We start from the raw sequence: 13,110 nt of genomic DNA, 5'->3' as shown, positions 1-13,110 counted from the left end.
GAGATAAAGGAGGAGGTTATAGATATTGTGTACCAGAAGGGGTTCTTCTTTCTAAACATTTTCAAGTACTTTCTTAAAATGTAGAAGGAGAAAAATCTACTTCATTCACTACTTCTACTTAATTTACCTGAATTCTAGTCTGTCCACTCTACTACATATCAAAACTAAATTCACCATTCTGATTAAGACATTGACAATGCCACTTATGCCTTGGTCTAATATAATAAATCTCAGAACTTACAAAGTGAAGATCCCAAAGATAGATCGTTTTAATAGTATTTGAGTACAGCTATACAAATAAATTTATCTCTTAATGTACAGTAATAAGGATATTCATATGTCACAGCACTGTGCAGAGTTTGGAGTACCACTTTTTGGAGTCAGTTCTGTCCTCTTTTATGTGGGTTCTGGGATTGAATTCTTGTTGCCAGGCTTGTGGGGCAAGTATTTTATCTGTCATTTTATCAGCCTAATAAGGACTTCAAAATATATAGTAATGTGTAGTAACAAAGGACTAGTGATTACAGGTAAGAATCAGGACTCTAACATTGTCAGTATCCTTCTAGCAGATGTCAGAACAGATGTATTTCATTCCCAACTCCAAACTAAGGATTCTCCAGAATACTAGCTTTAAAGGGGATGTCTTAAACATAGTGCTTTACCTCTACTGAACTGCCAAAAATGATCTGAATTATGTAACCAGTACTTGCTGTTTCTCTGAGACTCTGTATTGGATTCCCCACCAACTACAACCATTTCAAATTTCACAAAATCTTCCAGTCCTATAACACCTACACTGCTACTTTAATACCTGTATTCCTAGCCTGTAAACTGTCGAGAACTCTGGGGCATTCTTGCATCACAAACATTTCTTCAGAAACTAGCGTTCATTTCCAACTCTTTCCCACTATTTCAAGACCTTATACTTAAAATTTAAGAGTCTTTGCCACCATTTCAAGATCTCACACTTAAAATTTCACATCTACACCTTACAACTTCAACTCTTAAAAGCTAGCAAGACATACTGGATCTGTGGAGCCGTTTGACCTATGTCCCCTCTGCAGGATCCAGCATTAAGTAGTTATCAAGAGGGTAAATAACACACACTTATCAAAGCTAGGTGTGGTGTGCATGCCTGTAATTCCAGCATTGAAGGTGCAGGAGGACTGCCTCACGTTCAAGGCCAGTTTAGCTACATACGAAGCTCCCATCTCAAAAACAGGAAAAAAAAAAAAAAAATACAGCCAACACTTACCCCTGTACTTATGGTTCTCAATATTTTTCCATTTTAATTAGTTAGAGACATTCTAGAATATAAACAATACTAAATTTCCATCTCTATTATATAGCTGACATCTTTTATCATCGCCTAGCTTTATCCAATCTTCCCAAGGACTGATAGTTCTTCAAAGGTAGTAATGGCTTTAATCTTATTCTTTATTTCCTTCTTAAAGATAGTATTGGAAATGGAACTCAGGGTCTCAGGCAAGCATTCTATCTCTGAGTGTGTCCACAGCTTTTCTGCTCATTCTTGTAGCTTCATCTGGTATAGTGGGGTCTGGTTCATAGCTATGTGAAATGAAGAAATTTCTTCCTAATGGTTCCAAGAAATTCTTTCTCCTTTCTCAAAATTAATTTTACATGTATGGGTGGATGGTGTCTGCATGTATGTCTGTGTATCACATGTGTTCCTGGTGCCTCCAGGGACCAGAAAAGGATGTCGTCAGATATCCTGAGACTGAAATTACAGACAGTTGTAAGATGCCATGTGGGTACTGACAATTGAACCCAGGTCCTTTTGGAAGAGCAGCCACCAAGCCATCTCTCCAGCCTTTGAAATTCTTTTAAGCAATTAATCTCACCAAAAATGAGTGCTATACACAAGAGGACTCTTAATTTAAGCACAGCTATCATACCTGGGGGTAGTGGAACACACTTATAATCCTGACATTTGGGAAGTGAAGACAGGAGGATCAGGAATTTAGGGAAGAGCTTTTGGCTACAGAGATTTGCAGCCAGTTGTGGCTAAATGAGAATGTGTTTCAAAACAACAAAAAGATAGCTATCACTTCCTATGAGAATATAATTGCCATAAGATCAAGCTACCCTCTTTGTTTTTTGTTTTTCGAGACAGGGTTTCTCTGTGTAGTCCTGGCTGTCCTGGGACTTGCTCTGTAGTCCAGGATGGCCTCAAACTCAGAGAGATCTGCTTGCCTCTGCCTCCCACCGACTGGCCACGCTATCCTCTTAAAAAGTTATTTTGGAAGCAAATAGGCAGATGACTCAGAGGTAAAATGCAAGCATGAAGATGGAGTTTAGATACTCAGCATCTATATGGAAAAAGTCTGGCACACCAACACTGGAAACAGACAGTAAGTTCCTGCAGGCTTGCTGGTCTGGCCAAGTCTAGCCTAATTGATAAGCTATAGGTTCAGTGAGAGACACTGTCTCAAAATAATTGATGACGATGATGATGATGGTGGTGGTGGTGGTAGTCAGGCATGGAAGTGCACATCTTTAATCCCAGCACTTGGGAAACAGAGGTCAGCCTAGTCTACATAGCAAGTTCCTGGTCAGTCAGGGCTATACAGTAAGACCTTGTCTCAATAAATTAGTTAATTAAATTGAAAAAATAAAAATATGAAGTAGAGAGTGATACAGAAGACACCCTCTGGCCTCCACATATCCATACATGGATATATATACACCACACACATGATTAAAAAAAACCTACTTTGGAATACACTGTCTTACTGGTTTTCCTTTATGCTGTTAATTTAAAACTGTGGAAGGTAGAGGCTGGTGGTATATACCTGTATTCCAGCATTAGGGAGGCTGGGCAATCCTGAGTTCTATAAAAGAGGGGGCTACACAGAAAAACCCTGACTGAAAACAAAGAAAGGAAAAGAGAGGAGGGAGTAGCAGGGAGGAAGAAATATGGTAGGTCATTTTATATATACTTATATATATATATTTACCATTTTAACCTTACTGTCCCAATAGAAACCAGGTTTCCATGATTAAAAAAAAGAAGGTACCATTAAGTAGTGATCGATCTGTTGTTTCTTACAACATGACTCTAACAACTTTATCAGTTTTAGTAGTGTTTTATTAAAATGCTGATAATCTCTCGCCGGGCGGTGGTGGCGCACGCCTTTAATCCCAGCACTCGGGAGGGAGAGCCAGGCGGATCTCTGTGAGTTCGAGGCCAGCCTGGGCTACCAAGTGAGCTCCAGGAAAGGCGCAAAGCTACACAGAGAAACCCTGTCTCGAAAAACCAAAAAAAAAAAAAAAATAAAAAAAAAAAATAAATAAATAAATAAATAAATAAATAAATAAATAAATAAATGCTGATAATCTCTCATCATGTAGTTCTATTCCAGAGAAGATTAACAGAACCTCAAAGGTATTCAGTATATGTTTCAATAATAAGCTAACAGTTCTTTCTGCAGAGGCAGGTTTATTCATTTATATTACATTATAAGCTGCAACTGAATGGGCTTGCCCTTCCCTCCCACATGCGCATGCCATCTCTAACTAACATCATCACCCATTCTGTGTGAAGCAAAAGAATGGTTAACATACACAAATTACAACTTATCTATAACCAGTAGGAACTCAGGATTCTAAAACCTCTCTCTCTCTGTCTGTCTCTCTCTCTCTCTCTCTCTCTCTCTCTCTCTCTCTCTCTCTCTCTCTCTCTCTCGGAGTGTGTGTGTGTGGGGAAATATACTGTGAGGACTGAGCCTAAGGCCTTGTACATCCTAGGCAAGTACTCTGCCTATATGCCTTCTCTTTACTTTGAGACAGAATCTCACTAACTTGCCCAGGATAGACTTGAACACTGTATTAAAGGGTGGCAGCACTGGCCAGTAATCTGTGTATTTCTCCTAACTTTGACTCCCTAGTGCCTGAGACTATGAACTTTTACCAACAGGACCAGCTTCAAATTCTTCTCTCTTTCTTCAATTTCACCCCCTTTTGTATACCTACTCAGTATCCCTAAGAATGTCTAGGTCAGTGCTATGTGAACTAAGGCCCAGAGATCAGAGGCAACTTTCAAATTTAACCTTTTAGAATTCCCTTTTCATAGAAATTGGATTAAGCCATTATATATCTATTAAAATTGATAATAACAAATACAAAATAAATCTATGTCTTATTTTTTAATTAATTAATTATTTCCATGATAGAGTCCTGGTTGTAGTGTAGTCCTCGTTGTCCTGGAATTTACTCTATAGACCAGGCTAGCCTCGAACTCAAGAGATCCACCTGCCTCTGTCTCCTGAGAGCTGGCATTAAAGGTGTGCATCACCATTGCCTGGCCACATCTAATTTTTTTAAGGAAATATTTTTTACTGTATTTCACAATGGAGTGAAGGATAAGGCAGTCCACCACTTTGAAAGGCACTACCTAGATACTTCAAATTTTCAGAGAAGATCAACACACTATAGAGATCATGAGCTACAATCATTTACTGACTCATTCCTGCTTCCAATAAGTATTGGGCACTTAACTTATATAGATCAACACACTGTTAGGCATGGTATACATTGGTAAATAACAAAAGCATTGTATAATAAATAAAACATAATTGTACATGTTTGAAAATACCAAAATAAAATCCACATGTATGCTAATTTGAAAAATTAAGCTTTATTTTTATTTATATACATAAATTAAGATTTATTTTCTGTTCCATGTGTGGGTGCTCTAGGAAGCCAACAGATACAGGTGCTAGGAACTGAACCTGGGTCCCCTGGAAGAACAACAAATTCTCTTAATCACTGAGTAATCTCTTTAGCCCTAACTAGAATTTTTTCTTTTTAAGACTGAAATAAAGAATAAAAATAAAGATAAAAGGTAGGGGAGAAAAACCAATGATATGGCTCAATGGATAAAGGTCCTTGTGGCCAAGCCTGACAATTTAATCTGCTCCTCGGGGCCCACATAGTGGAGGACAGATCTACTCCCACAAGCTGCCCTCTAACCGCCCTCCGCAAGCATGGTATATACAGGCCTTTAATCCCAGCACTCAGTAGGGGAAAGCAGAAGCAGACCAATCTCTGTTGAGTTTCATTCAGGCCAGCCAGCGCTACACAATGAGATCCTGTTTCCAAAAAGTTAATTCATTTGATTAAATATCTTTTAAAAGGAGGTCAGTAAGATGGCTCAGTAGGTAAAGCACCTGTCACCAACCCAAGTTCAAACTCCAGAATTCACAAAATAGGAGAAACCCACTCCCACCACACACTGCCTATACACATACATGCACAAAGAAATCTACTTAAAAAAAATGTTTAATGGCATGTGGGGGAGCGGGGAGAGGGAAGGATCAGTGGATAAAGGCATTTTATGTCCAGCCAGGGTACCCAAGTTCAATCCCTGTAATTTACATGAAGAGCATTCACTCCAAACCAATTTCTCTAAGTTGTCCTTTGATCTCCACACACGTGTCCACAATACTAAATAAATAAATGTAAAAATAAAAAAATTTTAAGCAGAGAAAATTTTTTATTTTTCTTGGGATATTTCCTCAGAGCTCATGGAAACAGTTAAAAAGGAAATTGACAACGTCAGCTAGAAATTTAAAAACTGAGAGAAACAACCATATAAATATATATTCAAAATAAGTCGATGCCAACGCTCTCTCTCAGCTGCCACTGCTGCGAAGGGGTGAGGAGCAACAGCAGGCAGCCTTCCACTGTCCTCGCACAGAGACTTGCAGCACAAGTGTTGTCCTTAGCAGGTAAGCGCTGCATTAAGTCACCTGAGGGTAAAGATGGAGTCCAGCACTCTCCTAGCATTCCTAAATAAAGCACTGGGTATGGTTCCCTGCACCACAAAATAGTGAAAGGATAGACTGGTAAGTAAAGTAGGTAGGTAAAATAAATAAGGAGATGAAAAGATAAGCAAATAAAATAAATAAATGTCTATTTCCCTGGAGGTTAATGTCTCCAGGCAGAGTACTCATCTAGCCTGCTGAAAACCAGAGTTCAATCCCCAGCATGATAAAAAAGGGGGAGTAGATGCTGAAGAAATGACTCAGTCACTAAAGTGCTTGTGCAAGCATGGACACCTGAGTTGGGATCCAATACTCATGTGAAAAGTTGGGCACGGTAGAGCACTTCTGTGACCCCAGCACTGGGAGGCAGACAGATGGAGCCCAAGGTTTACTAGTCTAGTCAGTCTAGCTGAAACTGAACTTGGGATTCAGCAGAAGAATTTCTCTCTCAAAGAATAAGGTGGAGAGATAGAGGAAAACAACTTAACATCAACCTCTGAGCTCCACATGCACCCACACAGGTAGGTAAAGCACACCTGCACAGCCAAGCCATGCATGCAAGCACACACGCAGAGCCCCCAATCATTTTCAAAAGCTTTCATTATTCATTTTTTCACTCACCTGTCATTATTAGTTGACTTCCCTTTGCTCAATACACAAACAGAAAAAATTTTCAGACATCAATCCATCTACCTTTTTAGCAAGCATAAGACCATATTACATTCTAAATTTAACTATCACCCAGTCTCAACAAGTGCCCCCAGCTTTTGTAAATACTGTGCTGTGGAAAAGGGGGAAGAGAAATGCATGCAAATTTCAAGGACTTTAGAGAAAGGAGACCATGTTACGTTCCAGATATTTCTCTAGTGAGAACAAGACAGAAAATGTGTATGATGTGTGGAAATAATTTTAATTTGGATAAAGGGAGACTTGTCACTAGGTACTAGAAAAAGCTATCAGCAAAGGTCTCTAAGTCACCATCCTATAACAGCATAGCTGACAATTGAGTTTTGAAGTAGTCTTCTTCCCTCAAGTCTGGAGAAAATGTCAGGTTTTATTCTGTAATTATCTCCCTCTAGCCCCTCCTCTCCAAAAAAAAAACCCTCAAACAAAAACAAATCAAAAAACATGCTCACTGGGCGGTGGTAGCACACGCCTTTAATCCCAGCACTCAGGAACAGAGGAAGGAGGATCTCTGTGAGTTCAAGGCCAGCGCTACACAGAGACACCCTGAGGGGCGGAGGGGGGCAAACACAACAACAAAAAACCATGTTCTTACTCTGGTGTTAGAGCAATAGCAGCAGCACCATTATATTGGCTCTATGAAAGATGGAGTAACAATCTGCCCTGGAAATAATAGTAAACAAGTGAAGCCACTACACAACAAATCACTTAGCGAATAGAAAAATTCTATGTTGCTGGGTATGATGGCGGAAACACTTCCCAGCAGGAGGGAAGCAGGAGGCAAGAGGATTTCTGAAGTTCCAGGTCAGTCAAACCTACCTGATGAGCTACTGTCTCAAAAAAAGTGGGGGGGAGGTTGTGTGTGGATGTGGCTAATAACCTGATCTCATTTGGAGGAGTATGGGCTGGGATTTAAGATGAATGAACTAGGAGAAATGATATATAGCATGGAGGACTGAACGTCTAAGAGTGATGAGAGACGGAGAACAGAAAGGAAGAAAAACTACACTTGGGAGTTAAGAGCACAGAAATCAATAGAAATAGAAAAGAAAAAAGAGAAGTGATTAGGAATCAAGATAGAAAAAGAGGTAGGTTGGAAAGACCCAGAAGACAGACTTCCTGGGATACACTAAGAGCTTGGATTTTATTCCAAGCTCTTTGCTTTTCCTTCCTTTCCTTTTGTTTTTAAAACAGGGTCTTATATAGCCCAGGCAGGTCTTAAACTCCCTATGCTGCTAAGGATGATCCTGAACTCCTGATTCTCTCTCTCTAGCCTCTCGCTCCCAACAGATACATCCTACCACTCTCTTGCTATTCTAAATCGGCACACCTTTAATCCTACCACTCACAAGGCAGAGGCAGGTGGATCTCTGTGAGTTTGAGGCCAGCCTGGTCTTCAGAGCAAGTTCCAGGATAGCAGAGCTACAGAGAGAAACCCTGTCTTTAAAAATCAATAATAATAATAATAGTTATTATAATTATTAAAAAAAAATTCTCAAAACAAAAACCTGGCAAGCCAGCCAAGAATGTGCACATCTGCAACTCCAGTAGAGGTAGGTGCATCATGAGTTTGAAGTCAACCTGGGCTATATAGCCAGACAGTCTCAAAAATAAAAACAAAATGAGCCAGGCATGGTGGTACATGTCTTTAATCCTAGCAGAGACAAAGGCAGGCAGATGTCTGTGAGTTCAACACTAGCCTCATCTACAGAGTGAGTCTCACTGTGTGTGTGTGTGTGTGTGTGTGTGTGTGTGTGTGTGTGTGTGTGTGTACATACACAACAAAAGGAGAGAACATGAAACCAGGGGGATTCTATATAAAGTTGCTCTCATAGTCATTTTTGGGTCATGATCCCATCACATCCCTAGGATGTGAAGTTTAAGGAACTCCAAGGAGGTGAGAAAGAAAAACTGAGTCATGGGTGCTGTGGGATGGTCTGTATGTCAAATTGCTCTGATTGGTCAATAAATAAAACACTGATTGGCCACTGGCCAGGCAGGAAGTAGGTGGGACAAGGAGAGAGGAAAATTCTGGGAAGCAGAAGGCTGAGGCAGAGAGACACTGCCAGCCACCGCCAGGACAAGCAGCATGTGAAGATGCCGGTAAGTCACCAGCCACGTGACAAGGTATAGATTTATGGAAATGGATTAATTTAAGCTATAAGAACAGTTAGCAAGAAGCCTGCCACGGCCATACAGTTTGTATGCAATATAAGTCTCTGTGTTTACTTGGTTGGGTCTGAGCGGAAGCCATCAGAGAGATGTCTAATAGACAGATTTAGAATCAAGTTATGGAGCTTAGGGCATCTAAAAAATGTAGAGTCCTGAGGAAAGAAAAGAAAAGAAAAAAAAAAAAAAAAAGTAAAGTCCTGAGCAACAGAGAAGCTAGGAAAGGAGATTAATCAATTAGAGAGCTAGAGGCTTAGACCTAACTAACCCTTGGAGAATAGTGTATCTTGAAGTATAAGCAAATGAAAAGAATAGCTAGTAAAAGGCTTCACCCCAACTAAGAACCCAGGACATGAGCAGAAGAACAGGAAAGGGTATTTGGGTTCCCTGGAACTTTCTGGGACCTTTCAGGTGGCAAGCATGCACCAATTTCAAGAATTCTTTATCCTGGGGCTTAGAAAGTAGGTCAGAGGTAAAGCACTCATCTATAGTATATACAAGGTTCTTGGTTTTATTTCCAACAACTCCCGCATGCACACGCATACACACCCTGCATCATAAGCTCCATTCTGTGGTATCATTCATATGGAAGTGGATCTAAGAACATGGAAATACAAGCTACTCACTGATATGGGGTCTAGTACCTGCCCCCCCCCATAATAAAAAAAAGAAGTCCAACTTTGACATCAGTTATCTTCAGCAAGCAAGTCATGGCCTCTCTCAACTGAGATCCTCATTTGTAGAATAGGGGCAACAGCCAAAGCGCTTAGCTTTACAAAGCTTTGGTGAGGATGGGTCACAAAAATAGATGCAAATGACTTTGGATTTAAAAAAAAAAATAACAATCTACTCTGATTAACTCAAAATACCCACATCAAATCCATTTGTTTCAAACTTCAATGTACATTAAAAACTACACATTATACTTAAAACAGTCTTGGACCTTTAACATAAAAACTAATCTGGACCTTTAAGTTCCAGGTGATGTTCATGCAATGGTTCTGTCACAAACTTTGTAGAATGGTGGCCTAGTTCAACCTCTTAGAAGGTAAGAAACTGGGCTGAGGTTGGCAGCTCAGCTGGTAGAGTGCTTGGAAACCCTGGTCTGTCTGATGCCGTGGTTGGATAAACTGGAAGCAGAAGCATATGACGACCATCACAAAGCACAGGAGGTGGAGGCAGAAGGACCACAAGTTCATCAGCCTTGCCTCCACAGAAAGTTAAGAGGCCAGCCTGACATACAGGAAACCCTTCATACATACAAAGCAAAAGGAAAGAAAAGGAAAAAAGGAAGGAGGCTGCATGGATGGAGTACAGCTCAGAACATCTGTTTGCTCAGCAAGCTAAGTTCTAGCACAAAAGAAAAGGCCAAAGAACAGGGGAAGGGAGCTGAGGAAAACACTGGAATGTTCAACAGGCAGTAGCAAAGCACAAAAAGAAACTTCTAGAATGCAAAGATAATTTGAGCCACAGACTCCAATTTTAGCTAGTATATATTCTGAGATATGAGCATACTTGGTGTGCTGAGTCTTGATAGTTAATGCTTACTGCAATTTGCCCTTTTAACTACTTCTAAAATAACATTTTGACAGTAAAGAACTGTTATTTTAAAAAAAAAACATCTAAATTGCTATTGGAGGACTATAGAGAAGGCATATAATCCATCTCAAAAGAGCAATATGGCTAACTTCAAGACTCAAAACGACCTCACAAAGTATCTATTACTCACAACTGTCTCAGGGGTGTAATCTGAACAAGGAGACCTAACTTCAAAGATTCACACTACTAACATTCTTGGCTTTCAATAAAGGTACATTTACTTGATGTTCCAAGGTTATTCTGAACTTGGCTAAGGTGATGAAACCAGGGACACTGGTTAAGGTAAATGAAATAACACAGAGTTCAGATTTTGATGGAAATCAAGTTAGAAATCAGATCCTTCTCCACAAAGTCCAGAACTCATATTCCCTATTGCCCCACCTCAGGGCCAGGTTAACATATTGACTAGCTAACAAGGTCTTCAATTTCTGCACCCATAATTTATTTGAGCAAACTGCCAATCAAAATTGATCTTTTTTTGTTTTACTTGGTTTTTTTTTTTTAAATGAAGATAACCTAGTATTACTGAAATCACATGTTAAACTGTATTTTCAATTAGCAAGGAGGTAGGGGGAGAAAATTAAGGTTCAGAATTATACTTCACAGGTTAATACATCATATAACACTATACATACAATACTAAATACCATACATTAACTCCCAGTTTTCTCTGTGACAGGAGCTTCGCAGTATGAGAGTTAAAAACTAGCAGGGCATGGTGGTACATGTATAAAAAACCTAGCACCTCAGCAGGTATGGCAGAGAATCCTGAGGCCAATCTGAGCTATATAGGGAGACCCTGTCTCAAAAAAAAAAAAAAAAAAAAAAAAAGCAGGGGCTGAGGATAATAGAGTGTTTGCCTAATACATATAAAATATGGGTTCTATGTCCAGCAAAATCGAGCTTCCTGGCTCATGCCTGCAATCTCAGCACCCAGGAAGAGTAAGCAGGAGGATCAGGAATTCAAGGTCATCTTCGGCTACATAGGGAGTTCCAGACTAGCCCAGGTTACATGAAACCCTGTCTCAAAAAAATAAGTAAATAAATAAATAAATAAAAACGAATAACAAAATACTCAATTCCCAAAGGATTATTTAACATTGCATACCCAACCCAAAGCAATAAAGCCACAGTTTAAAAAACACCTTGGAATCTGTTACATGAGTAAAGACTACAGTTTGAGGAGATTAGAGCCAGCACACTTGAACTGATGTTGCTAGCCATACATCAAGTGTACCTTCATGCAAAGAATTTAGTTACATCCTGGAGGCAATTAGCAGTTATGAGAATTAGACTAAATAATTAAGAGAATTAAATGCGGGCATTCTAATTTTTTCTTCTCTCTTTTAAGGGACCGGTTTCATCAAATAATAATAATAATAATAATAATAATAATAATAATAATAATAAAAACAGCCCAGTTCCCTCTGCTTATGATAAAAATTAGACAACAAAAATACTTACACAGGACTGGAATTCAAAGAGCAATGATCCACCATCATTTCTGGAAGGAAATCCAACTTAAACGCAGCCATCACCTCACTCTCCCCTTCAGAAGCCAATGATAATAACTTGCTGCACTTGTCTGATCCACAAATACACACAGCTTTAGCTTCCTGGGCCCCACAAAAAACACAAAGTGGAAATGGAGCTCAGGGAAACCAGCAGTAAGTGCCACAGAAAGAGGCAGGTCTGGGGAAGGGGCAGGGAAAGGGAGTATTGGGCTAAAACGGGGATGCGACCATGTGAAGGGAGGCTCAGCCCAGCACACAATGAAAGTGCTGATGCACCAGGCTTGTTTTGTGTGATTTCCCTGGCGAAGCAGTACTAAGTGCACTGTCAGACAAATAGTGTGTCAGATTCATGAAGATAGTGTAGCCAACAAAGCAGAAGAAACACAAACTTGTTTCACATCCTCCAAAGTCCTCCCTGTAAATCACTATTTACATCCCAGAAAGCTAAAGTTACTCGAAGGAAAAAGCAAACAGGCAAAACAAAATAACAGCAACAACAAAAAAGTAACCAACCAAGAAAAAAAATCCACCTCACTTTATGTGGTCCAAAAACGCTTTATAAAAGAACTGGTTGTTGGCCTTGGTTTTAAACTTAGTTTCCACGTGTGGAAGATAGCAAGGAGCACAGTCTTTGAGTTCCAATTAACCACAGAACAGTCACAAAAGGACAGAAAGGCCAAGAAGCAGGCCAGGGCAAGCTGCTGTCAAACTGGCCACCTAAACCTGGTTGTTCAATGACTTCTGAGGGACCGGTCCTGTTCTCTTTGAGAGTACAGTGAGAAATCAGTGGCTCATTGGACAAGCTTTTAAAAAACTCTGGTTCAGTATCACTCATTAGGTAGGCACAGGCAAAATTTCTTTACTTATTCTGAATCTTATAATTCTGAATCTTAACTTGCCAGAAATGAAAAGGAATAGTAATCGTCTGCCTCCTTCTTAATACAATACAAGGAAATAACCTCCCCCCACAACCCCCCCCCCCCCTAGTTTCCTGCTGGCCTTTCTTTCTTCTTTTTGTAGACAGGGTCTCATATATAGCTCTGGGGTGTCCTGGAACTCAGTGAACTAACACACTGAGACTGAGCTAGCCTCAAACTCAGAGATCCACCTGTCTCTTGCATGCACCACTACTCCCAGCATCTCTTGGCCTTTCGTTTATTCGTTCATTCATTCATTCATTTATTTATTTTTCAGGACAGGGTTTCTCTGTGTTACAGTCCTGGCACTCACTTTGTAGACCAGGCTAGTCTTGAACTCATAGAGATTCACTGCTTCTGCCTACTGAGCACTGGGATTAAAGCCACCCGGCTCATCGGTTGGTCTGTCTAATGAAATAAAAAAACAAAAGCCACGAGTGC

The 13,110-nt window shown here is 39.9% G+C and overlaps 1 protein-coding gene across 14 annotated transcripts in view; it reads right to left on the bottom strand.

Moving 5' to 3' along the window:
• Positions 1 to 13,110, bottom strand: part of Celf1 (CUGBP Elav-like family member 1) — an 83,748-nt gene that overhangs the window by 23,752 nt on the left and 46,886 nt on the right. For 4 of the 14 annotated variants that reach the window (XM_028878840.2, XM_028878841.2, XM_028878842.2 and 1 more), the window contains exons 1-2: positions 11,703 to 12,682; positions 6,408 to 6,434 (exon numbers count right to left, since the gene is read on the bottom strand). The exons of 2 other annotated variants lie outside the window; for them this stretch is intronic. In XM_028878840.2, the coding sequence (XP_028734673.1) occupies positions 6,408 to 6,434; positions 11,703 to 11,773 (98 nt within the window). In that variant the 5' untranslated portion in view covers positions 11,774 to 12,682. Of the gene's footprint in view, positions 1 to 6,407; positions 6,435 to 11,702; positions 12,684 to 13,110 lie in introns of those variants that run through there. 8 more of the 14 variants (XM_028878844.2, XM_028878846.2, XM_028878853.2 and 5 more) reach the window with 7 other exon arrangements.

This window comes from Peromyscus leucopus, chromosome 4 (genome assembly GCF_004664715.2).
Source record: "Peromyscus leucopus breed LL Stock chromosome 4, UCI_PerLeu_2.1, whole genome shotgun sequence".
Lineage (NCBI taxonomy): Eukaryota > Metazoa > Chordata > Mammalia > Rodentia > Cricetidae > Peromyscus > Peromyscus leucopus.
Note: the sequence above shows the minus strand (reverse complement) of the source record. Positions and strands in the feature narration are given on the sequence as shown.